General features: G+C 40.8%; 1 protein-coding gene across 5 annotated transcripts in view; it reads right to left on the minus strand.

Moving 5' to 3' along the window:
- OSBPL10 (oxysterol binding protein like 10) overlaps positions 1-27,931 on the minus strand; it is a 232,954-nt gene that overhangs the window by 111,298 nt on the left and 93,725 nt on the right. For 3 of the 5 annotated variants that reach the window (XM_054692912.1, XM_037525666.2, XM_054692915.1), the window contains exon 4: positions 4,812-5,003. The exons of the other annotated variants lie outside the window; for them this stretch is intronic. In XM_054692912.1, the coding sequence (XP_054548887.1) occupies positions 4,812-5,003 (192 nt within the window). The remainder of the gene's footprint in view (positions 1-4,811; positions 5,004-27,931) is intronic. 5 annotated transcript variants of the gene reach the window in all.

The following is a 27,931-nucleotide window of genomic DNA, read 5'->3' on the forward strand; positions in this document are numbered from 1 at the left end:
CTGAGGAGTTTTTAGGTTGCGTGTGGTTCTTCTACTCCCTACTGTCTGTTTTCTAATTTGTCGTATGCGTTGGGACACTGTGTTGCTCGGACTGACTGAATTCTTGGGTGAACTTCTCCGCTCCCCTCTGGCTCTTCCAGGAGCCATCTCTGTCTTCTGGGGGAGCTTTCTGCTGGTTTTAGGCAGTTTTTACTGAAGAAATGTCCCTGTTCTCAAATGGCGAAGCGGGATGCAGTCCCTGCGCCTCCGGTTTCAGGCACACTCTTCTGCGCACCCGGTCTGCCCCGGACTTGGGTGCCTGCTCCCTCTGTGGGCTCAGACTGCTGGTCGGAAGGGGCCTGGCGTGGAATAACTTCCCGGCTGGCCACTGGGTCCTCCAGAAACCTTCTGCCCTTTTCAAGCAGTCTTAAGAAATGTCCTGTTTTATAGGGTGTTAGTGACTTTTTTTTTCCTGGTCGCTAGGTGGCGCCAGAGATCTCTCCTATTGTCCTTGGGGGGCTGTTTTTCGCCTCCCCCCACCCCGTGGGACAGAGAACAGAGCGGGAATGGTAGGGTACACCTCAACAGCTTTGGGGTGCTGTGTCTGCCTTGTGCCCCACCGTCGTGGAGAAACCACGCCCCGAATTTTCGTGCCCCGGGTCTCAGTTCAAAGCCCTCAGTTCCAGGACGCGGGCTGTAGCCCAGTTCAGTGGCGCGGGAATGGAGCCTTTTGCACCGCTCCCGTGCCTGGGCGCCTGGTTCCTGCTCACTCAGGGAGGGACCGTCACCTCAGTGAGGACCTCCGCGCGTCTCCCCGCAAGCCTAGGTCGTCTCCCCGCAAGCCTAGGTCGCAGGCGCGGGGACCTGGGCAGCCGCGATCCAGGTCTGCACTTGCTTTTCAAGCGCGCCAAGCGCACAGCTCTCCGCGCAAGCTTACCGGCAGCCCGGGCTGTGTGCGCGTCTCCCGGGGTCTTTGTTCTTCTCTAATGGCGCCCGGAGCCGTTCGCTCACCGCCGCGGCGGATCCTGCAGGGTTCGCCTCAGCTCCCGTTCATGGGGTGTGGTGGCTGCAATAGTTCCTTTCCACTCACAGTCCCGCTTGTTGCGTCGTTTGTTCTTGTGGGCCGTTTTGGTTTGTTGTTTCCTCCTCTCTGCCGGTCGGAGAGTGCCGCCTCTGTGGGCGGGGGAGGGGAGCAGGGTTCTGCGCTTCCCTCCCTTCTAGTCCTCTTTTATGGCCAGTTTCTTCTTCGGGCAGTTCGCTGGCGTCACCCGTTTATCTTCCGTGTCCCAGTTCTCACTGGGACCTGCCGCTTTTCCTCCCTATTAACTTTTTTTAATGGGAGATCTTACTCGCAGCGTCTCCTCGCCGCCATGTTGCTCCGCCCCTCTCCCCTAAAATGTACTTTTATGCAAAGATGATAACCATAGATTGTCAATCTGAGCAAGATAAAAGTTTTTCATGACTATTTTGCTCCCTAAATTCTAAATTTTAGTTTGCAAGTTAAATCCAAGATTCTGGAACCATTGTTTTTAAAACTTTCTGGACTTACGATGGGCATAGGGTCTAATGTGTGTGCATTATTATGTATCTGGTTTTCTTATATCATATACACATACAGTGATAATACTGACAGGACTTACCTTGACGAGCTATACAGTAATTCACTAGGTAAAGTGTATTTTTTGTTTAGTCATTCCCATGATACTTCGTGTTGGATCCATTTTTTTTTTTATGATTAATTCCTTAGAGTATATTCTCCAATGGGGGAATTTATGAATTAAGGCAATGCACTATTTTGCATTTAGCTGTTGTTATTTATCACAGATTGAAGCAGAAAGACAATATGCAGCAATGCCAACATTTATGAACACCCCAACCAATCATAGGTTAAAATTATTTCCAGCAATTTGATAGAAAAAGTGCTCTCAATTTCTATTTTTGGTAAGGATATGCCCCTTCCTCACAATGATTCTGTGGTTTAACTTCCCCTATTCATCTCTTCTCCTCACTTCCCGAGCAGACTTTGGGTGCTGACCTTTGGGATCTCAATTCTTTATATTTTGTATGGTAACCATTTAATCTTTTAAACTATCCCATTACTTTCACACATGCTGTGGCATTCCATTTAATATTTATTCTGTTGCCTTTATCTGGGCAATTTTTCTTTTCTTCTTCAGATATTCAGGCACATCTGTCTTGTAAATGATGATTTTCTCCACTGCTTCAGCAGCCCTAAGTTTATCTTTCCTGGACAGCTGGGTTAAAAATCTTATTCCATTTCCTTCTAGTTATTCTGTAGATAAATACAGTGGACTGTAAAAACAGGTCATTACACTCTGAAATCAATATACTTATAAAACTGCAGAACTTTCTGGTATGAGTGAAATTTGCTAGGAGTGTTCCCAAAGTGGACCCGTCCACATCATAAAATGACAGCTGTCAGAAAACTGATATCCTGTCCAATCAGGAGCAAAGTTGGACATGATATCTGCAAAGGGCAAAACTTCCTACTCCCCTTGAGAGTAGTCATCACCCTACAACTCTCTAAACTTCCCAAGTTTGCTTGCTAGACCTCAACAAGCTCATGTAAAGTTAATTTTCAAGAAGAAAGGTCAGCAACTGGCAAAGCAATCACCTGGGGAGACAAATACTGCATAGGAGTCTAAAAACCCCATCAAAATAGCTCTGGAGACATTTCATCTAATTTTGCACATAATGAATCTCCCTTGGAAATTTCAGTCATTTCTTCCCAAACATGGAAAATGGAGAGAAAATAGTGATAGTAAAAAAGCAGCATATATGTCACTTATCACCTTCATACCACATAGATAATCTTTACACATCTGTGTATGAGACAGAGATGGAAAAAATCAAGTAAATGCATTGAAAGGTTAACTGGTTCTTTGAAGAGATGTGTAATTTTGGGTAGACTTGATTTTCTTCTTTAGACTCTTTGCAATGTATATTTGCAATATATATTTAATTAAACATTGCTATACACATTCCCAAAGAACATACTTTCCTTTTAAAAATTGACATTAAGATGGAGATAGAAAAGATTATATTGAATCAAATTATATTGAAATATATTGCATTATATTGAATCAAATCCTACTAAAAATCAAGCTAAAATAGAATATTTCATTTAGGCCACTGCTTACTAAATATAAGCATCCACCCACTCCCCTTTTGCATACAATATCAGGTATCCTACCATCACTTTTAACAGTATGTCTATCAGATAATCAATACAATAAAATTAAAAGGATTCTCAAAATATCAACTTTCAACCTGTCATATTTTTTAAAGAGACTATAATCTCTAAAGCACCTGCAAAATTATCTACAATGAGGTTTACATAAGAGTCACATGATAGCATTGTGGTTAAGTTTTTCTTTTAAGGACTTATCTGTAAATACAGAAACATTTACTAGTAATGATAAATTATGAAATATTTAAGATTTCCTTAAAATACTCTTGCAAAAAAAAGTAGAGGAAGAGGGATGAAACAAGAGCAGAAAATTAGAAATATTTACAGTAGGTGATGGGTACCATTATACTATTCAACTTTATGTACAACTTTTCCCTAACAGTTTTATAAAGGGACCATAAAAAATGAAAGGCAATATATACATGTATACAACCGTTCCTTATATTATCCAATTTAAGCTCAGAGGCCAACTTTTTTAACTTCAGGGTGACTATTTCAAGGGATCATCTGACTATGTACCTTTTATTAGAAAATGCAAAGTATGTGCACGTATAAGTCTATCAAGGGAAAAAAATGCCTTTTATATGTATCTACAGATTTGATTCAGAGGATTGCAGTTTTTCTGTCCTGGGCCAGAATGAGACCAGATAGTCAGCACTATTTGGTTTGTGACACTTAAAGAATAAAGTGAGATGCATGCGGACCCCAACAGCAATAAGACCCGATTCCAGAGGGCCCCATTCTCCTGCTTGATAGGTAGAAAGGGCTCTGCTACTTCTAACAAGATGAGAGGGCCAATTACAAGTCAGCTACAAGGCAAAAAGCCTCAACACTCAACACAAGTTAGACAACCAAGACCAACATCACTTACTTTCTATCATCTGTTTTCAATAACAGTTGCAAAGGATGATATAAATTATTAAGGATCTGGAATCCCCAAACTGATACATTCCATTTTATCAGAAGTAAAATGAAGACACAATCCCATACAGGTTCAAAAGATGAAGAACTTTCATCTGCATTATCACAAGTGATCCTCAACTCCCTTGAAAGGTGGTAAGGCCTGTATTGGCCCCACTTTACAGATGCAGAAACTCAGCTTCAGAACACTTGCTCTTAAACAACAATCTCTGACTCCAGGGCAGTGTTCTTCCACTCTCCTAGACACTCTCCTGGACATGTGTTTGTGATGGTGAGGAAGCAAGCACCTCAGAAAGTAAAGTAAGTCAGAAAAGAGAGGGAATCAGCGTTAGGTCTAACACTTCCTGAGTCTCAAATCATCCTCAATTACTTCATCATCATCGATTGTCTTACTCTGCCTATTCTTTGCTATAAGCATGGAGACCTTGACTGTACTTCTGTTTACATCCATGTTTCCTTAGGTTTGCTTTCTTGGCTTCCTGAGCTCTGACAAAGGTCTCCCCAAAACTCACTTAACCTAAGATAGAAACAATTATATTTTCAAAACCAGGAGGGATTGTCATGGTTGCACGGCCCACAGGTTTGCTGCTAGTCCTCTCTCTTCATAAGCAAGATGGTACAAAGGAAGAGAAGTGGCAGAGCAACAGGCAAGTCCTCAACTCCCATGGATCACTTAACCTAGTAGGAGAGCAAAGCCTACCTCTCTGACTTCGTGAAGCTGGCCGGAATACTGACTCTTGGCTCTTCGGGCGGCTGCAGGCGACTTGTGATGCGTGATTGTGACAACACCGGGGGCCCCCGCACTGAGGTGTCTCTGGCTACAGGGAGACGCAGAATTGGGTGTTCCATGGGGAAGCAAAGTGAGACTTCGGCTTCGGGAGCTTGGAGTAGTCTAGAATAAGCAACAGGTGTCAAAACTCAACAACCGACCTGCAGAACACAACTAAGTGCTGGCTTCCATTTATTCTAGACTTCTTAATCTTTTCCCTTTAGCTTTTTAGAGGGATGAAAGCATGGCACAGGTACAACACCTCCACATGCCCAAATCCCAAACTGACTTAAGAGAGACAAGCTCCATGAATTATCCTGGTCTCACCTGCAATTGTGTCTCCTGCTCTACACCTGGTCATGAAGAGCTGCTCAAAGTGTCCCCCCAACATCAAGGACTCTCATGGATGTATGCCTCTATACTTACTAGTTCTTCTTCCCAAATGTTCTTCCCCTCCTGGCTGGACAACTTTTTTTGAACCTTCAAGACTCAGCTCAGTGTTCTCTGCTGTGTAAAGCCTCTCCCTGCCTTTCTCAGCCTCTCCAATTCTCTTATTTAGTGCATCGAGATAATTCATCATCTAGCTATTTTTAAGTGTTTAATAAATGTATACTGCATAAGTAACCATACTAAATATCCACCAGTTAATCATCATTTGTTAGTAATATAAAATCCAAGTAATATTATAGTTTATGATAAAGATGGCATTTCAACCTAGTAGAAACGAATTTTCCAACTGGATGTTGGAATCATGGGGCAGTCATCCAAAAAAAAACAAAGATTCATCTCTCAGATCATGGACCCTGAAGGAGAAGGGGAGGGGTAGAAGAAGGGAGGGGGAGAGGGAGAAGGAGAGGAAAACAAAAAGCACTAGAGGAAAAGATGCAGCTTGGGTGTACCAAAGAATTAAAACCTTAAAATCCAAAAGGCATAAAAGAAAAGCTGAAAAAATTTGATTACCTAAAAATTGACAAGCAAAGACTCTGGCACCTAAGACCACCAGACCACTTATTTTTTTAAGAGTTATTTATTTATGCATACAAGATCTGGGGTACAGGTGGGGGGTGAGAGGATTCACCAGAGACAGAGTGGGGAGCAGAACAAGCAGACTGACTGAAATACACTGCTGAGGGGAGCAGCGGGCAAGACAGGAGAGCTCTGCCGCGTCATGTGGTTTGCTCCCTGGCCAGCTGGGGATCGAACTCATGTTGCAGAGGCTGCGGATTGCTTCATAGTGCGGTGCTTAACCCCTTGTGCCACCAGGGAGGCCCACCAGGATGCTTATTTTAATTACCCAAAAACTGCAAACTTGCACACAGGAAATGAAGTTTAAAAACCCACTCCTACCACCAACAAAGGCAAATAATAAACCAGGAAAAATATTTTCAACTTTTTTCACAGACAAGAGGCTCATCATTCAAATGTATAACAATTAATATAATTCCCAGGAATTGACATGAATGACAAACTATTGTTAAAATATGGCAAGATATGAGCAGCTCACAAAAATGCATAAATGGCCCTAATACCAAAGTGGAAACATACCCAGCTCTACTTAAAAAGACAAATGAAAATTCAAACCAGATTTAGATACCATCTTTCACTCACCAGACTGGCAGAAATCTCAAAGTTTGAGTACCTATCTATTGTGAGATGCTTGTGTGGGTGTCTAATCCCCTGAGGAGGGCAATCTGGCAGTACCTGTCACAGGTATAAATCACTTCCCTGTGATCCAGGGAGTGTGTCCTCCAGACACACCTGCTTTCAGGTGAAACAGCGTAGGTACACATTTGTCACAGCAGCAGCATGTTTAACAGTGAAGGAAGAGAAACAATCCAACCCATCAATATGAAACAGGTACATAATGGAACACACAACCAAACTGTAAGAGTTACAAGGAAGGTCTCTATGAGTTGGTCTGCGAAAAACACTATATAGTTAAGTGAAAACAGTAAGGTATAGAACTGTTATACAGTATTACAAAGTTTTTTTTTCAAAATATGGGAAATGAGTACTTTTAGTGCTATTTGTGTAAAATTGTTTCTTTCAAATACAAAAGAGGGTGGGGTGAGAGGGAGCAAAAAATAGACTATGATGGTACACTACAGGTGTTTTGCTGGTGGGTGCAGTGTGATAACACCTGAACGGGAAGATCCTTTATTTTTAAAACATGAACAATGTAAATCAATGTTATCTAAATAAATAAAATATAAGGATATAGAAGACTAACAAAATGGCTACTTATTGTGGAAAAGCAGGGAATAAGAGAATAGGAACAGAGAAGGGGTTGAGTTTTTTTTTTTAAATCTTTATATTCTTTTATTTGAACCATGTGAATGTATTAGCAATTCAGCATTTTAAAAATTCTGCATAAAACTTACATTGTGACTATTCCTGTATACTTTATGCAGCTGAGAATGCAGTTAGGTGATTTGTTGGATTCATGCCAGCTTATGTATGTCAAATACTATTTACTGAGCACCTACTATATACGGAGAAATAGGGAGATTTTTATAAGACAACCTTTCACAACAGACTCTTACAGTGCTGCTGGAAATGTAAGAGCCAAAACTCAGAAACACTCCCTTCCACACACACACAGAGTAAGGACAAACATAATTAGGTGCTTATACAGCCAGAAAAAGCCAAAGAACTAAGCAAGACAGGGATCAGTGACAGCTGACCTCATCACAGAAGGCTAGTCTAAGGGCAAAGGACTTGAAGCCCCAGTAGGATTTGGGAAGACAGATATTTGTAGCTGTACACAAAACAACCCAGACATTTTAAGCAGTGTTAGCCTCCAGTCTAGGGTAACAGTCACAGCTCTAAAAATAGTTAAATGTTAATTATCTATATTTTACGATTCACCATGGGGTTGGAAAGCAAAAGGCAGAAACCAGAAGTTTTCATTACATTGTAACATATCTTGTAAAGGTTTTCTGCATTTGAACTTCAATATGATTTATGGGAGTACAAAGCTGAGAAGAGGTGTATTGTATTACTTCTTAATAACCTCATATGCAGGTTGCAGGGGAAATTCGTGGTCTAAGAATTACATACACCTCAATGATAATGAAAGACAACCATCTGCTTTTAGCTTCGATCTTTAACCCTTAGAGTATGAGGGGGAAAGAAAGTAATTCTTGAAACCTTTAATGACAGAATATTTACCTAAGCATAAAAAGTATTGAAATACATTTTGATTGTTTGACTTATTTCAACCACAAATAGGTAGAACTGTCACTGAGTTTTGAAGCCAGATAGACAAGGTTCACAGGTGAAATCTGAGTGAGTTATTTGACCTTTCTCAGTAAGCATTAACATCCTAATCTATAAAAAAGGAATAACAACATTCACCCTTAAGAGACATCATGAAGATTAAATTAGATCACACACATAAAATGCTTAGCACAGTGGCTGACATGCAGGAGTTATGCAGCCCAAGTTAGTTTCTTTCCTGACATCACTTAAAACTTGATCAATGAAGAGGTGGGCGGAGCAACATGGCCGCGAGGAGACACTGCGAGTAAGATCTCCCATTAAAAAAAGTTAATAGGGAGGAAAAGCGGCAGGTCCCAGTGAGAACTGGGACACGGAAGATAAACGGACGACTCCAGCAAACTGCCCGAATAAGAAAGTGGCCATAAAAGAGGACGAGAAGGGAGGGAAGCGCAGAACCCTGCTCCCCTCCCCCGCCCACAAAGTCGGCACTCTCCGACCGGCAGAGAGGAGGAAACAACAAACCAAAACGGCCAACAAGAAAAATGGACACAGCAAGCGGGACTGTGAGTGGAAAGGAACTATTGCAGCCACCACACCCCGTGAACGGGAGCTGAGGCGAACCCTGCAGGATCCGCCGCGGAGGTGAGCGAACGGCTCCGGGCGCCATTAAAGAGAGCCCCGCCCCCCAGGAGGAGACCAGCCCCAGCACACAGCCCCGGCAGCCCGGTAAGCCTGCGCGGAAAGTGGCGCGGATCCAGACCAGATCGCAGCTGCCCAGGTCCCCGCGCCTGCGACCTAGGCTTGCGGGGAGACGGCGGAGGCCCTCCCTGAGTGAGCAGGAACAAGGCGCCCAGGCAGGGGAGCGGGATTCAAAAGGCGCCATTCCCGCGCCACTGATCTGGGCTACAGCCCGCGTCCTGGAACTGAGGGCTTTGGAACTGAGACCCGGGGCACGAAATTAGGGGCGTGGGTTCCCCACGACGGTGGGGCACAAGGCAGACACAGCACCCCAAAGCCGTTGAGGTGTACCCTACCATCCCCGCTCTGCTCCCTGTCCCACGGGGCGGAAAATCAGCTCCCCAAGGGCTCTAGGAGAGATCTCTGGCGCCACCTAGCGACTTGACCCCAGCAAGGCTACTGAAGGAGCTAGTGGCCAGCTGGGGAGTTAGCCCACACCTGGCTCCTTCCGAACAAGTAGTCTGAGCCCACAGGGAGAGCGAGCACCCACAGCCGGGGCAGACCAGGCGCGCAGAAGAGTGTGCCTGAGACCAGACGCGCAGGGAGTGTGTCCCACATCACCATTTTAGAACAGGGACATTTCTTCAGTAAAGACTACCTGCAGAAGGCTTCCTCAGGAGCCAGAGGTGAGCGGGGGAAGTTCGCCCACGCCAGACCCCCTCTGGCCTGCAGTCCAAGCCCAGAGGGGAGCAGGAACCCACCGCCGGGGCAGACCAGGCGCACAGGGGAGTGTGTCCCCACATCGGCATTTTAGAACAGGGACCTTTCTCCATTAAAGGCTGCTTGAAACTGACAGATGACTCCTGGAAGAACCAGAGGGGAACAGAGAAGCCCACCCAAGATGCCGGCCAGTCCCAACAACACAGTGTCCCAACGCATACGGCAAATTAGAAAACAGACAGTAGGGAGGAGAAGAACCACACGCAACCTAGCAACTCTCCAGAGAAAAAGCACACCACAAAAAGAAAGCCAGCCCCCAGATTGCAAAGACAATAACTTGGAAGAATTTCTGAGCCTTCCAGAAAGAGAATTTAAAATTGCCGTGATTAAAAAACTGACAGAAGTCATAAAGGAAAACAATGATAAGGGAAAAATAATCAACGATCAGAAGAATGCAATTGAGTCCCTAGAGAGGGAAAACAATGGTCAGAAGAAAGAAATTGAGTCCCTAAAGAGGGAAGTAAAAGAAATGCAGGAGATCAAAGAATTAATGGAAGAACTAAAGAATTCTGGGAAAAGCAATGAAAGCAGAATAGATGAAATGGAAGAACGAATAAGTAATCTTGAAGACACAGAAATAAAAAGAACCAAAACAGAAAAGGAAAGAGAAGTACGAAGGAAAAAGAACGAAGAAAGACTTCGGGAACTATCTGACTCCATGAGGAAAGGAAATATAAGAGTTATAGGAATACCAGAAGGAGAGGAGAGAGATGTAGGAACAGAGAAAATATTCAAAGAGATAATTGAAGAGAACTTCCCAAATGTGAAGAAGGAGCTGAAAATTGATATACAAGAAGCAAGAAGAACACCAAACTTCCACGACGAAAGGAAAAATACAGCAAGACACATAATAGTAAAGCTCCCAAGAATCCAGGACAAGGAAAAAATAATGAAGCTGGCAAGAGGGAAGAAACAGATAACATTCAAAGGAAAGCCAATCAGGCTGACATCAGACTTCTCTGAAGAAACACTACGGGCAAGGAGAGAGTGGAGGGACATAGTCAACAGACTCCAAGAAAACAGATGCCAACCAAGAATACTCTATCCCGCAAAGCTCTCCTTCCTCTTTGAAGAAAGAATATGGACCTTCCCAGACAAACAGAAACTCCGGAATTTCATTGCAACTAAACCCCCACTCCAAAAAATACTACAAGGAGTCCTAAAGCCAGAACCTCAGAGGGACGAATAACAATGAAAGAAGGCCAAAAAAAAAAAAAAAGTTATTAAAAGAATAAATAAATAAAATCAAAGGAAAGACAAACACAATGGCAAATACAGATGTTAACATATCAATATTAACTCTAAATGTAAATGGACTAAACTCTTCAATAAAAAGACACAGAGTGGCAGCCTGGATTAAGAAACAAAACCCAACCTTTTGCTGTCTCCAGGAAACACATTTAGCTACAAAAGATAAAAATAGGCTCAAAGTTAAAGGATGGAAAACAATCCTACAAGCAAATGGACCAAAAAAGAAAGCAGGAACAGCTATACTTATATCAGATAAAACAGATTTCAAACTCAAAAAGATAAAAAGAGACCCCAATGGTCACTACATTATGATCAAGGGGACAATACTTCAAGAAGAAATAACACTCATTAACATATACTCACCAAACGAAGGAGCACCAAAATATATCAGACAACTGTTGTCCTCTCTGAAAACAGACATCAGAGAAAACACATACGTAGTGGGAGACTTCAACACACCACTATCAACAATGGATAGATCAACAAGACAAAAAATAAGTAAAGAAACCAAAGCTCTAAATAAGGACCTAGAGCAATTAGGCTTAACAGACATCTATAGAACACTAAACCCCAAAAAAACGGAGTACACATTTTTCTCAAGCGCACACGGATCATTCTCCAGGATCGATCACATACTGGGGCACAAGACAAACATCAACAGATACACCAAGATTGAAATCATATCAACCATCTTTTCTGACCATGAAGGCATCAAACTAGAAATAAACCATAAAAAGAAGGCAAGGAACTTTCCTACCTCATGGAGATTAAAAACCACACTACTGGAAGACCATTGGACTAATGAGGAGATCAAAGAAGAAATTAAAATTTTTTTTGAATTGAACGACAAGGAGGACACCAATATCCTAAATGTATGGGATGCAGCAAAAACAGTAATAAGAGGAAAATATATAGCAATAGAAGCTCACATCAAGAAACAAGAAAGAACGCAAAGAAACAACCTCATCTCGAAGCTCAAAGATCTAGAAAAAGAACAACAAAAAAACCCCAAAACCAGTAGAAGAAAAGAAATAATAAAAACCAAAGCAGAAATAAATGAAATTGAAACTAAAAAAACAATCCAAAAGATCAATGAAACCAAGAGCTGGTTTTTTGAAAAAATCAATAAAATAGACAAACCCCTAGCCAGGCTCACAAAGGAAAAAAGGAGAAAGCACAAATAAACAGGATCATCAATGAAAGAGGAGAAATCACAACGGACACAGCAGAAATCAAAAGAATAATCAGTAACTACTATGAACAGTTATATGGAAACAAGTTTAACAATCTAGAGGAGATGGACAAATTCCTACAACTCTACAATCACCCAAAGCTAGATAAAGAAGAAATAGAACACCTAAACAGACCAATTACAATTAGCGAAATTGAAATGGTAATAAAAAACCTCCCCAAAAACAAAAGCCCAGGACCTGATGGATTTACAAATGAATTCTACCAAACATTCAGAGACGAATTAGTGCCTATCCTTCACAAACTCTTCCAAAAAATTGAGAAGGAAGGGACAATACCAAACACGTTTTATGAAGCCAACATTACACTAATACCAAAACCGAACAAGGACAACACAAAAAAGGAAAACTACAGGCCAATCTCCCTAATGAACACTGATGCAAAAATCCTCAATAAAATTTTAGCTATCAGAATCCAACAATGTATCCATAAGATAATTCACCACGACCAAGTTGGATTCATTCCAGGGGCACAAGGATGGTTTAACATCCGAAAATCAATCAACGTTATCCAACACATCAACAAAAAGAAATATAAAAACCATATGATAATATCAATAGATGCTGAGAAAGCTTTTGACAAAGTGCAACACCCATTCATGATAAAAGCCCTTGAAATTCTTGGGATACAAGGAACATACCTCAACATCATAAAGGCCATCTATGACAAGCCAACAGCCAGTATCATTCTCAATGGTGAAAAGCTGAAAGCAATTCCATTAAGATCTGGAACAAGACAAGGATGTCCACTCTCACCACTGCTTTTCAATATAATACTGGAAGTCCTAGCCAGGGCAATAAGACAAGAGAAAGACATCCAAGGAATCCAAATAGGAAAAGAAGAAGTCAAACTATCACTATTTGCAGACGATATGATATTATACATAGAGAACCCCAAAATCTCCACAGAAAAGCTAATTCAACTCATCAATCAGTTCAGTAAAGTGGCAGGATACAAAATCAACACGCAAAAGTCAGTAGCCTTCCTATACACAAACAATAAATCTGAAGAAGAAGAAATCAAAAAGACCATCCCTTTTGTTATTGAAACAAAAAAAATCAAATATTTGGGAATAAATCTAACAAAAGAGGTAAAGGACCTATACAAAGAAAACTATAAAACACTGTTAAAAGAAATAGAAGAAGACACAAAGAAATGGAGAGACATCCCCTGCTCATGGATTGGAAGAATAAACATTATTAAAATGGCCATCCTACCAAAAGCAATATACAGATTCAATGCTATTCCAATCAAAATTTCAATGTCATTCTTCAAAGAAATAGAACAATTATTGATGAAATTCATATGGAATCACCAAAAACCCCGAATAGCCAAAGCTCTCCTGAAAAAAAAAGAAGGGAATGGAGGCATCAGACTCCCAGACTTCAAACTATACTACAAAGCCATAATCATCAAAACTGCATGGTATTGGAACAAGAACAGACATACAGACCAATGGAATCGAATAGAAAATCCAGAAATAAACCCACAGATTTATGGTCAACTAATCTTTGACAAAGGAGCAAAGAATATGCATTGGAGCAAAGAAAGTTTGTTCAATAAATGGTGCTGGGAAAACTGGGTCGCTACATGCAAAAGAATGAAGCTTGACCACCACCTCACACCATACACAAAAATCAACTCAAAATGGATTAAAGAACTAGACATAAGACCTGAAACCATAAAATATATAGAAGGAAATATAGGCGAAACACTACGTGATTTGCACATCAAAGACATCTTTACAGACACATCACCCAAAGCAGTGATAGTGAAGGCAAAGATAAACAGCTGGGACTACATCAAATTAAAGAGCTTTTGCACAGCAAAAGAGACAATAACAAAAACAAAGAGAAACCCCACCAACTGGGAGAACATTTTTGCACCCAACACTAATGATAAAGGACTGATCACAAAAATCTGCAAAGAGCTGATGAGACTCAACAACAACAAAGAAAATAATCCAGTCAAAAAATGGGCAGAAGAGCTTAAAAGAAACTTCTCTGAAGAGGAAATGCAAATGGCCAACAGGCATATGAAAAAATGTTCAACATCACTTGTCATCAGGGAAATGCAAATCAAAACTACCATGAGATACCATCTTACACCAGTGAGAATGGCACATATTAAAAAAACTAGCAACAACAAATGTTGGCGAGGGTGTGGAGAAAAAGGAACTCTTCTGCACTGTTGGTGGGAGTGCAAACTGGTCCAACCACTGTGGAAAGCTGTGTGGAGATTTCTGGACCTACTAAACATAGAGCTTCCATATGATCCAGCAATTCCACTCCTAGGTATTTACCCAAAGGACACAGAAACATCAATTCCAAAGAACACCTGCACCCCTATGTTTATAGCAGCACTGTTTACAATAGCTAAGCTTTGGAAACAACCCAAATGCCCAAAAATAGATGACTGGATCAAGAAGATGTGGTACATATATACCATGGAATATTACTCAGCATTCAAAAAAGATAAACACATGCAATTTGCAGCAACATGGATGGCGCTGGAAGGGATCATGCTCAGCGAAATAAGCCAAAAAGAAAAAGAAAAATACCGGATGGTCTCACTCATAGCAGGAATCTAGAAAACTTAAATAAGGGACCAGGAAAATGAATAACTATAAGAAAGTGAAAATCAAAATCAACAAAAAACTATGAACCAGAGACACTTTTAGGGGGGCGGGGGTGGGAGGGGAGGGATTGGGGTCAGAATGGGGGGATTGCAATTGTATGAGGAATATAACAATAAAATTTATTTAAAAAAAAAAATAAAAAAAAAAAACTTGATCAATGAAGACTTTATTGATTTTTCAAATGTTAAAAAGTCACTTAGCACAAAACTGTAAGCAGCCACTTATCTGCTGCTTCTTTCCTATAGGATCAAAGTGGTGATGATACCCAAAATATAATTAAACACTTACTGGAGGAACTCCATGGCCAGCAGTTAAATAGCAAGACTGCAGGGGGAAAACACTTCTAAATTCTGAGTAGAATGAGAACCCATCAGAAGCAGGGAGGAAGACAGTGCTGGCAATAGGCGTCTTTGTCGGGAGCAATATCACTGTAAATGGCAATAATTCAGAAAATTCACCCAGGAGCCAGATTATTCTGCTGTGGATGTCTAACCCCATGATCATTTTACTTAATGGCTGTCATTTGAATTCACAAGCAGTAAATTTGAGTCGAAAAACCTTTAATTTCCCATTAGCTGTGGAATTCTCACAGTTTAATTCACACCCGTGCCTCCTTCTCAGGGAACATAAGAGCAAAAGTCTATTGGCAAGCCCCATAGTCATCAGGCACCAAGGCGAGAAAATGAGAAAAGGCAGCAAACTGCACCCACTATAAACAAGTCAGGTCATTCCAAAATGCAGCCTGTCTAAAATTTCCAGGTTTTGTTTTAAAACCATGTTTAGATGCCATACACACATCCTTGCTACTAATTGAAAATATTATCAGAGTTCGAGGAGCAACATGGTGGGTTTTTGTTCCAAATATTTTTCTTCCATGAGGGCGGCTAGAAATGCCAAGCATGCCATCTGTGGAAATTTCTAAGTCAGGGGTAATGGTTTCTATCCCGGAATAAGATTCATCCTTTACCTCTGAGAATCATCCCTGTGTCCCCGCCTTCAGCAAGCACCTGCCTGATAAGTGGAGTAACGCCCAAGAAAAGAATGTGGTCCATGTAAGCCCACAGATACTCACATCCAGCTCAGGCATTCTTTATGCAATTAGGTTCCAAGTATTTAACAATCTCATGGTATTCTCTACATGCCTTATTGGATTCCTAAATTTCCCAAGGTTGCCAGAGGAAAGGACAGATGGGCGGATGGATGGATGGACAGATGAACACAGATGGACACACACAGTATATACTGGCTAAAATTGGCATATAGGTCTGATTGGAAAGGAAGAGAAAACACTAGAAAGACCATGTTCAGTCAGACAAATCAAGCAACAAGCCAGAGTGGTGGAGTTTAGTCTGGGAAGTTTGGAGCGGAAGCCCTGAACTATCTAGAGCCTTCAGTAACACATCATTGTCCAGAAGAGTAGCAAGAGGACCTAGTCCTACCAGACAGTGAGGGAAGAGTGGTTAGGAGCAGGATTTCTAAGATCAAAGGCCTGAATTCACTCAGGAGCTGTGTGGCCTAGTAAAGCAATGTGTTTCCACTTCCAAAATTTTTAAATGATCTACCTCACAGGGCTGCTAAAGAACAAAGTAAGAGGTAGACACGCCATGTCCTGAGCAAGCAATAAATACCATTATCATTCTGAAATTAGTAGTGAAGGCTCCAAGCACCAATGCAGGCACATGGTCAAGTGGACCCTGAGTCAAATATACGGACTTAAAAGCCGATATCTCCCAGAGTGCCTCAAGCAGACATGGCTTTGTCACCTTCTTTTTAAAAAAACAGAGGTAAATTAAGAGCGACCATTGTGATCAGAGAAAAGCAGTTTGCTTCAGAGAAAAAGTACATTTAAAATTATTTCACATTTTCAGAAACCCATCTGCTGCAGAAAACAAACTGCCCCTAGTTCACCACTTCTCTTCTCCATGGACACCGAAAGTAAAGAATTAGCTTGACTAATGGGCAATTTCCCATTGATATTTTGGAATAATATAAAAATTTCAACTGAAAAAGAACGTCAGTTCTAAAAAAAATCTCATAAAACACATCAAAAGTTTATAATTAGGCTTGCTGAAGCTTAAATTAAAAAGCTAAAAGGAGTAAAGGGGGAATAAATATACATTGTGGATACCATTTCTACTGTAGAAAATTTTTCTGAAGGTAAAAATTGCTGAGAGTCAATAAATTATAACAGCATTCAAGTGACATTTAATTTGGATCATATTTTCCTCACTTCCTTGAATTCTTTCACAGTGAAAGGAAAAAAAGACACCATATTTCAGAATAAAATAGCCCAAGGGAGGCAAGAAAAAAAATTAAAGCAGTCTGGTTATGTATTTTGAAAAACAAATTTAAGCAACTAAAACCATTCCATTATATTCCTTCTCTCTTCCACTAAAGAAATTAATATACCATTTGAAATATGTGAAAGCTAAGCATAAAAATTGTGGTTTATTCCTTTCCTTCCAAAAGTAAACATCTAAAAAAAAATCAAGATAAAAGTAACAGCAAAATGTTTTTTAATAGTATATTAAGGGCATTAAAATTGTTCACAATTTGGCTTTCTTGGTAGTCAACATCTATATAAAATATGGAGTGTTTTTAAAATGAATCCAGTCCAATATTTTGCTTAACAACTTCACACCCACCTTCTCATATGACCTTTTTTGTTTTCGTTTTTTTAATACCCTATTATCTAAAGTTTAAAACAGACCAAAATTCGAAACAAAGTTTTAAAAACTAGAACATTTTCCAAGTCCATTCCCATGATTAACATTTCAAAAGTATATTTAGTTTGCTCTATATTTTTCCAAAGTCCTGTTTTCTTACAGAAATAAGCTTCTTTAAGTTACTATGCCTAGGGAATTTCTTCTATTGTTACCTGCAAATGTATCTTAAACATTTTCAACTTTATAGTAATGTCCTCTTAAGCACGCACATGCACACATACACATGTGTGCAAAATGTGCAAAGAAAGGTTTCCCCAGTCTCTAGCCTGCTTTTAAACATGCCATTCCAAAACTCTGATTATACATGCAAATGCCAGATCTTTGAAAAAAATCAGTGCAAGCAAATGCATTTATTTCCATTTCCTGCAAAGAGTGGGAAAGATGGCATTTTTAGCTTGCCTTTTCTCCTAACATTTTCAATCCCCAAATAAACACTGCTGACTCTTCCAACAACTCCAGAATTCCTAACCTATACTCTGGCCAGCCTCTTGTCAGGGCCAAGCTTGAAGATATCGACTGGGCTGAGAGCACTGCTCTCAGGCACTTGGCCCCCTTCTCACACCCACCATTTGTTCCCCCACTGAACTCAGCTTTCCGTTTTCTAGATCCACCCAGAAGTGGCTATGTACAGTTGCAAAACTTTCCACATATCTACCCTCTCGACTTTTATACCTTCTATCCACATCTTATGTTTAGGACCTTGCAATTCCAAATACCAAGACTCCTTTCAAATGCTTTATTCTGAAAGTATGAAGACTCCCCCTTTCTATTGGCCAAATTCTCTCTTTTTTTTTTTTTTCAACGCTGTGAAAGTAAAGAATTTTAGACCTAGAAAGAATCTCAAAAGTCCAATCCTTTCCTTTTATACATCTAAAAACTACACCCCCTCCCAAAAGGTAAATGAAACAGTCAAAAGTAGGGGCCAAATTACAAATCTCATTTAAGAATCAACTCAGTTAGCCATCCTCAAAGTAATGTCTAAAATCCTCATCTAAAATATGAAAACATGGTAGACATTAAAATACTTGATAGAAAGGATAAAAACTGATACTCATTATGCATTTTTAATGTTTTTAATCAATTACCCTTAACAGGGGCAAAATTTGAAGGCTTGTAAAACCTTCAGGTGTCAATAATAAAGCAGTCCACGTTGATCATAGTATTAAATGTGTTTTCTCCACAAGTCATCCTCCCATGCCTTACTATGTCCCCTAGACTGTGACCTCCCCCAAGTAAGGTTCTGTATCTAACTAGAACCTGATTCAGGGTCTCACCTTGTAAATGCCAGGAATACAATAAATACTTCCAGAATAATAAATCTCCCCAACCTGAACTTTAACCACTGGTTAAACCACTGCTCCGTCCCTGTAACATAATTTCAAAAATGCCAACACTGACTCATTGGTATCTTCTCTCCTTAGCCAAGATGCAAAAGGGTCTAGAAAATTCACACCACCACACTTAATTATAGATAAACATGAACTATCCAAGAAAGCAACAATGTCGATCAACATAATTAGTCAGATAATTCAAGTGTTTCTTGAATATCTACTGTGTGTGTTGGGTGCAACAGGACTGTAACAATCAACAAAACAGACAAAAATCCCTGCCCTGCAAGGACACAGCATTCCGGTGAAGAGAACAAAATAAATCATAAAAATATAAAGTGTTTTAGATAATATCTGTAATAATAGATAATAAGCAAGGATAGAAAAAACAGGGCATTCCATCTGATTTAAAGAACTGAATGAAGCAAAAGAGTGAGCCATGCTGACATCTGCATTCTAGGTAGAAACTCACCAGATAGAAGGCCCTGGGGTGAGAGTCCCCAGCCATGTTTCAGCGAGGTGGACAGCGTGGTTAGGGTGGGAGTGAGCAAGGCTTCAGAGAGATAAAAGGCTGAGAAGAATAGCTCCTGAATTAGAAAGATCAGAGCACAGCAAGGGAAGTCAGAGTGACTGGTAAGACAAGGTGCTGATACAGATACGCTGAATGATGAACCAATTAAAACAATGGGTTTCCAATAAGTTTTCTTCCTCAGGGCTGTTTTTAGGTTTTAATTTTTTTAGATTTTATTTATTTATACAAGAACTGGGGTTCAGGCCAGAGGTGTGGGAGGGTGAGAGAATTCACCAGAGACAGAGTGGGGAGCAGAACAGGCAGACTGACTGAAACACACTGAGGGGAGCAGAGGGCAAGACAGGAGAGGTCTGCCGCACCATGTGGGTATCTCCCTGGCTTGCCAGGTATTGAACTCGTGCTGCAGAGGCTGCACTGGACAGCTTCACAGCACTGCACTCAACCGCCTGCACCACCAGGGAGGCCCTCAGGTATTAAATTGTTATTTGCATATACTCTACATTTGTCTACATGGCATGCATCCTCTCTATTGGATCATTTTCATGGTAAAATTGTATTACTCCCGCCCCGCGGATGGACACTGCATGATTTATTTCATTCTCCATTCCTTCTCACGTCTCAATATAATCAACCCAGAACATAGAGTGTGACAGAAATGAATCACAGAACAAAAGACTGTATGCCAAGGAATTCTATAAATGATCATTTTGTAACTGGGGGAAAAGGACTCTTATGCTTAAACTTCTGTCTCCTATCAGTGGGTCAAACCAGCCAGGGGGATGAAAAGTCCAATGTAATTCTAAATCAGAATGTTTCAAGAAGCAAATTTGATTTTCTCACGATCGATAACTAATCTGACAGAAATGCCCTATCTACTTAAAGGGGATCATTATCTCCCTCCCAAATGCTCAGGCACAAAAGCGTGAAGCTCAGAAAAGCACTGTCACTTCTGTTTCAAAATGCTTCACACTAAAAAAAGTTTAATCACTCCATTATCGACATGTCTCAGTTACACACAGAAAATGACAGGATCTGTGGAATAAATCCCACCAATTACTTATTCTAACCGATGAGGTTAAAATGGGCAGGCAAGATTTGCTAAAAACACAGGCCGTCTGGTAGATGGAAGTTTGCAAAGCCCGAAGGGGGTGAGAGCCACAGGAAGCTGCAGAAACTTTGTAGCTGATGGGTCAAATATAGTATTTTCTTGAAAATACTGTTTTTCACTGAAACCTTAGAAACTACTGTATTTGCCTTCCTTTTCTCTGTGATACTTTTCTATGTATGTAACACATACACATGTGTATGTAACATATTTGTATGTTATCCCCGCCTAATTCTTATTAAGGCACAACAGGCTGAAGCAGAAAAAACCTTAGGTTCACAGGTTTATGCTAGTTATCAAGTTAGGTTTATTTTTAAAACACAAAGGAACTTACATTGTGTTTTGGATTTTCAAGAATCTTGAATGCAGATACAGGAATAGATAAGTAACAAAGCCACCATTATTTTTTTTTCCCAACAAACTTCTGGATCACAAAGGAAAGCAGCCTGATTCATGCTCATATTTCTTCAGTTTTACCAAAGAAGGTAGGAAAATGGTTTAAGGATTAGGCCCCTGTCATTCCAATCACTGAACTTTGCAGAACCTGGCTCATCAAATGATTATCGTGTAAGGTGGGAAAGCCCATGGGATTCCCCACAGGTGCTGCTCACTTCTCTGCAGGAAGCATGTGGGCAGAGGCATCAGGAGCACCCCTTTTATGTGTGAAGATATTTGTGTCCCTTGATCTTAGGGTATCAGGTAGACTTAGAAAAGCTATAGTAGATGCTTTTAAAGTTCTCATTTTAACCAACCAACTGGATTTCTCACTGCTTTCCACTGCTTCCATAAACCCTACTGACATGCAGACAGAATGCTAATAACTCACAGCTTGCAGTCTCAGGTTTAATCTGCACACTTCTGCCCCCACCAGCTGAGCTGGGTGCCTACAAAGAGCCAGCTGTATCTAGTCCCTACAAAGCATAAGCTAGTATGCTTACTATGGTAACTGTCCATTTTAAATAAGCTAATAAAATAAATATGAAAAAGAATTGTCTTCAAGGAGCTAAACTATATGCCTTAAAAAATATCAATACAAGTGGGTTGTTTAAAAACTGCTGTTGAATTAGATGTGGGTCTGATAAATGTAAGAGACTATAAACCACTTATAAAAACTTAAAAAAGGATTCTGTAATGTTTGTCCCAGCCTCTAAAGAAACCAAAACAGGAGATTATAGGTGATACATTATAGATATGCTTTCTATGAAAGAGATAATGCAGAATTTTTTACCAGTAAACCCATGCTTGATCTAAGGACCTTGGAACTGCATCTAAAGATTAGCAAGTAAGGATATTAAGATAAAATGGCATACATTTGCATAGAACCCCTTTATGATTCCTTGCTTTAGCAAGCGGTTTGTGATTAAGGGATAATGTCTCCAAATCACCAGCTGAGAGGACTTTTCTCCTTGAGTCTCAGTTCCAGTGTTATTAAACCAGGGGGCAGCCTGCTCTCCAATATGTGAGTTGCAAGACAGAAGTTTCCACACATTCAACAGTGCAAATATTGGCTCCACGAGGAGCTCCTGGGCTGAATGCAGAGAAATGGTAGTAGCTTAACAGGTATATAGACCTGGGGAGGTCGGCTCTGTGTTAATACTCCAGGAAAGGAAGGAAGATGGCCTGCTCCTCTAGATGCAAAATTACTGGACATCAAAGAAACATAGTTGCTCCTGCCAAGACCCAAAATTCTTCAGAGCAGTAAGTATTCCATTGTTCTTCTATACTCTAGAACACATGAAGGACAAAATTAAACTCTTATCGCACAGTGCATGGTAGCACAAGATTTTTTTTTTTTTGTCATTTCTCCTGTCTCCAGAGACCCTACTACCTGTTGAATAGTACAAATCATTCCACTTTTTTTTTTAAAGAGGATTTTGGTTTTTTATTAAAATCTAATTGGATTCTTACAGCTTTAACAGACTTAGTGGCTTTAACTCTAATGGATCAACTCTAATTCCATCAAAATTAATAATGGAGGGGAGAAAAAGGTTAAGGGAACTGGGACAGACACATGACCTCCACTGAGGGCCAGGTTGAGAAAACTCCCTAGGATCAGAGACAACCAATTCTAGATAGTGCTAAAGTTTCGAAGGAAAAGAAAAAGTGACTACACCAAAGGGAGGTGAAGGATGTCGAGATTACATATGTGTCAGACATGTGTGCCCTGCCTTACACCTCGTTGGTCCACCTTTTAACTTCAGCAGTCATCGAGGCAACCAACAGTGCACGTATGTTAGTACCAGACCTTGGCTACATTATTTATCTCTTGTTTCTAACCTGAGGCTGTTCTATGGAAGCCAATTCAGAAAGTCAATGGCATCTGACTTTTAGGACAGGTAGAAGGGCAAACCTAGAAGTGGAAGAGAAAGTAAACACTTCCAGGGGGCAACCCTTGGTCACTGGGAGCCAGTGAATTCATAATCCTGTCTCCTGCACAGGCAGTGGAGAACTGAAAAGCATATGGGAACCATATGGGATTCTGCTTTAATTGCCCAGAACAGTGGCACAGGATCAAGCCTTTGGTTGCCCTTGTCACTCTTCATGGTGCCCCTACTCTACTTGCCTGAGACCACATCCTTACACACAAGCCTTTATCTCTCAGGTTCTGCTTTCTGGGGGAAATACTTAAAGCAATAGGGACACATTCTTCTACAGAGTCTGGACAGTAGCCAGAGTATACCAACTTTATTCAGTCATCTCTGGTACCCAGATTTTGTTTCCATAGGCTCAAGTTCCATCTGGCATGATGATCAAGTTTCATTTCCTCCTTATACTTTTGAAGAACTGTTATGAGGAACATAAAGAGAAATTTCCAGACAAGGACCAATCTAGACACTGCAAATTGAGCATAACTGATAAAGCGTAATTTATGAAGGGCTATCTCCAAGACATGCACCAATACCCTTGGGAGTCAGCTCCACAGTCACTGGCAGCCCCGTACCATCTGTTCAAAACCAAATAAAGAACACAGTCATGAGCACTGATGCTCTGCCTGTGCAGACAGGGCACACAAAGCAAGGATAGGGACTCTTTCCCACACACACACATATTAGAAGGACAGGTTTTTTTAAGAAAAGGAGAAAGAAAAAGAAAGTCATCTCCATGGTCACAGGTGGGATGGAGAGCTGCTATACTCTGGAGTCTTCTCACAGGCAGAGCAGTAAGATTATTTTACCCCATGAGCAGTGGTGACAAGATCAGTAAGATTCTGTATTGGTAATTTTACACTGTACATATAAAATGCTAAACTAGGGCCTCCCTGGTGGCGCAAGGGGTTAAGACGCAACCTATGAAGCTATCCACAGCCACTGCAGCAGGAGTCTGATCCCCGGCCAAGGAGCAACCCACATGACACAGCAGACCTCTCCTGTCTCGCCCGCTGCTCCCCTCAGCAGTGTGTTTCAGTAGATCTGCCTGTTCTGTTCCCCACTCTGTCTCTGAAGAATCCTCTCACCCCACCACACTTCTGGCCTGTACCCCAGTTCTTGTATGCATAAATAAATAAATCTTTAAAAAATAAAATAAAATGCTAAACTAGGATTCCTGTAACAAAGCAGCAATCACCCTGTATCACTCAAAGGAGGTCCCATGCACAATCTTTGGGATCAAGACCCAAATCAACATCAAGTCAAGCAGGAAGCAAAACACATGGCTGCCAATCACGAGCTCCCAAGATCTAAGTGGACTGCCTCAGCCTATGTATTTTATAATCTAGGGGGCAAGGAATGAGATTAAACCTTTCCTATGCAAATGAATTGAAAAAAGGTACTCAAATACAGGTATAAAAGGATTCGTAGTCACACTATTCATCATGATAGCCAAAATGTAGAAACAACTCAAATGCTTATAAACTGATGGATGAATAAACAAATTATGGTATAGGCATACAATGAAATAGTATTCAGACATAAAAAATAGTGAGCTACTCATACATGCTCCACCACAGTTGAAATTCAAAAACATGCTAGAATAAAGAAGGTAGACACAAAATGTCACATTTTGTTTCATTACATTTATACATAATGAATTATCCATAGTAGTAAAAACCATAGAAACAGGAAGCAGACTGGTGGCTGTCTGGAGTTTTGGAAAAGGGAAAAACTGGGAGTAACCATTAGATAGGCATAGAGTTTTATTTTGGAATGATGAAAATGTTCGGAGACTAGATAGAAGTGGTAGATTGCACAACATTGCAAATGTACTAAACATAATTGAATCATCCACTTTAAACTGGTTTTTTTGTTACATAAATTTCTTAATTTGAAAAAATGGGGGGGGGGGAGATTAACACTTTAAAGAAGCAGGCAACCTTCCAAGGACAATTCTAACATGGTCTTTCTGATGCTTCTATGTCCTACTAATCTTAAAGTTTCGTCATTTTGTTCATGAAAAGAATACAGCAGAATATTTTATTATAAGGCTATACTTATATTTGCTTAATGCAGGCAAAACTATATATACAGGGCTACTGGGAACAACTGGGAAGCACTGTGGAAAAAAAAAGCAAAATTTTCTTATTAAAATAGAAGCCCCCACCAACACAAGAGAAAAAATATTTGCTCAAATTATCCCAAATTGTTAACAGTGCGTGTTTTTAGAGTGGTAGCACCATGTTGCTCTTTCCTCTTTTCCAAAAGTGCTTGTCTACTATTTTTTTTAAAGATTTATTTATTGGTTTATACAAGCATTGGGTACAGTCAGAGGCACGGGAGGGTGAGAGAACTCACCAGAGCCAGAGCGGGGAATAGAACAGGCAGACTGACAAAATACACTGCTGAGGGGAGCAGCGGGCGCAGCAAGAGAGGTCTGCGTGCCATGTGGGACCCTCACGGGTGGCCAGGGATCAAACCGGCACTGCAGAGGCTGCGGGCAGCTTCACAGCCCAGCGCTCAACCGCTGCGCCACCAGGGGAGGCCCCCTTGTCTACTATTACATAACTTTTACAATAAGAAAAAAATAAGTTAATGAATTAATTATTCTAGAATTTTCTTATAGTTTGGACTATATTACACACAGAGCAAAACTCAGTAGGAAGTAGTTTCAGACTTCACCCAGAGGAGCTGCAAAGCCTGAGATGCAATCAACACACATTAAAAGAAGGGAAAAGGAAAGGCAATTACTCCACCAAGCACAGCTTCAAAATTCCCCCCTGGTGGACATATCCCAGAAGGGGGATGGTGTGGGAAGACTTTATAGTGCTCCCCAAAGCTCTGTTAGGTGCAGCAGGCAGATTCTTATCAATCCCTGTGTTGCCTCCACTTAAAGTTGTCATGGTTCATCCATGCATTACTCATCTGAGTTCAAGAAGGATCCTGCACACCTGGGGTCAGGCATTGGAAGACAGGTGTGCCCTTGCAGAGGGCATGTTTGTAGCAACTGAACACTGACACAATGAAGAAATGGCTATTTTTAAAATTCTACTTTGGATGATTAATCTAACACTAGTGGCTAAATATAAACATACCACTCCTTTGACCTTCCTGAGGCAAATCTGAAGACTTTCCCCCATTCATCCGTCTTTATTTCTCTGTATCTTTTGATGTTACTACACACTTTCATCTTCCAAATTTTCTGGGCTAAGCAACTCCAATTCTCCTGGAGTTGAGTGCACACCCTTTATCTCACCAGTATCTTCCATTTGCCCTCTACATCCCAACTGTGGGTGAACCCTGAGGTCCTCTCCAGTTACCTGTATGTACTTTTCTCTACAAAGAACTTTTTCCCGTGTGTCTTCAATTGTCACCTTTTCTCAGAGGAATCACTAATGCCCACTGTGAACTCTCAAAATAACTCCAGATTCCAATTATCTATAAAGCAATTTCATGCAAAAGATCCCCCAGCCCAGAGTTTATTTCATTTACCTCTTCTTTATTTTATCATCTCTTCACAGGTTGGTTTCTCCTATCCCAATCCCCTCTCACAAATCACTCTAAAGTCTCCCCAGCATTTATGTCTCACACTCTGGTAACCATTTCTGTGAGAAATGTCCCTTCCGGGTTCTACTCAGTCCCCCCAAATCCCTATCTGTGCTGACTATTAAATAAGTCATATGACTGGTCAAAATATGGACACCATTGCTTCCACATTATAATGAACAAGATTACATTTTGAGGTAACAAAATAGTGTGCAGTAAAGAAATAAAAAAATATCTGGAGGAATGTGGAAAGTTGATTATTCAGAGGATAAAGGAACACTAGGGAAAACTGAGTGACCCTAGAGATTAGCAATACCAGAAAGCTATTACCATCTTCTAGGGTTGGAGGGATAATGGGAAGAGGAGATAGGAAGCAGAATCCAGATGTTGCAGCCCACCAGCCAGACTGTGGAGGGTAGGCCTGGCCACTGGGAGAACGTGCTGAAGGAGACAGCCACCCCTCACCCAAGGCAGCACAGAAAGGGAAGACACGTGCCCGCTTCTCCCTCCTCTTGCCCACATGGCTTCTACCTATGCCCCCATTGGGTGAACCTGCCCAGAAGCAAAGGATCCTATAAAGCAGTTCTTTATGACAGTCAACTAGGCATTACAAATTTGCTCTCTATGAGATTATTCAGAATTAGGGTTTCTATCACAAGACATGTATCCTAAAGATTTGGCATTTGCCTATTTGGTCCTGACCATGGCACAGTGTCCTTCTAGATACTTGACATTATTCTGTATTTTTTTCTTCAGGTCTATTATCCTTGATCGCACCTCTTGATGGATGAACTGGAAGCCCTCGTTCAGAGACACATTTTTTTTTTCTCTTCTGCTATGGTTATTTGTTTTTCCTCCAAGAATTTCACATGCCAACCCTACTCCTAACAACTTGTTCAAATGCAGACAGGTACAAGGTCGTGGTTAAAAAAACATATTAGGATTCGCATTTCAAACAAGAACCTAAGTTCTATTAGTCTGGTTCCAATCTCACCTGTGACTTTTTTCTTTGGTTCTCTTAAAACTCACACTCTACCTTCTCACATATCCCATGGCATTTAAAACAAAGAGAAGTTACATTTTAAAGAACAGTTCTCAGGCCTCCCTGGTGGTGCAAGGGGTTAAGCACCGCACTATGAAGCAATCTGCAGCCTCTGCAGCACGAGTTTGATCCCCAGCCAGCCAGAGAGAAATCCACATGGCAAAGCAGACCTCTCCCGTCTCGCCTGCTGCTCCCCTCAGCAGTGTATTTCAGTCAGTCTGCCTGTTCTGTTCCCCACTCTGTCTCTGGTGAGCCCTCTCACCCCCTGCATCTCTGGCCTGTACCCAGCTCTTGTATGCATAAAGAAATCTTTAAAAAAAAAAAAAAAAGAATAGTTCTCATCCCAATTTCTCTTAATTGTGCCTTTACCCCAAAATAAATGGAAGCAATGCCTGCCCCTCCATAAGCCTGCTCTTGCTATCACCTCTCTTTTAGGATTATCACAGGAAGAACCGAAAAGCATTCCTACCCTAAAGTCAAGAATGCCAGGTTACCTTAAAGTTGTCAGTGTACCACACATTACAATGGAGTACGATGGGAGGTGCACCTTACTTGTTTTTCTTCAATCACATATCTAATCAAG

The sequence above is a fragment of the Talpa occidentalis genome, unplaced genomic scaffold (genome assembly GCF_014898055.3).
Source record: "Talpa occidentalis isolate TD23 unplaced genomic scaffold, MPIMG_talOcc4v2.1 talOcc4.10, whole genome shotgun sequence".
Taxonomy (NCBI): Eukaryota; Metazoa; Chordata; class Mammalia; order Eulipotyphla; family Talpidae; genus Talpa; species Talpa occidentalis.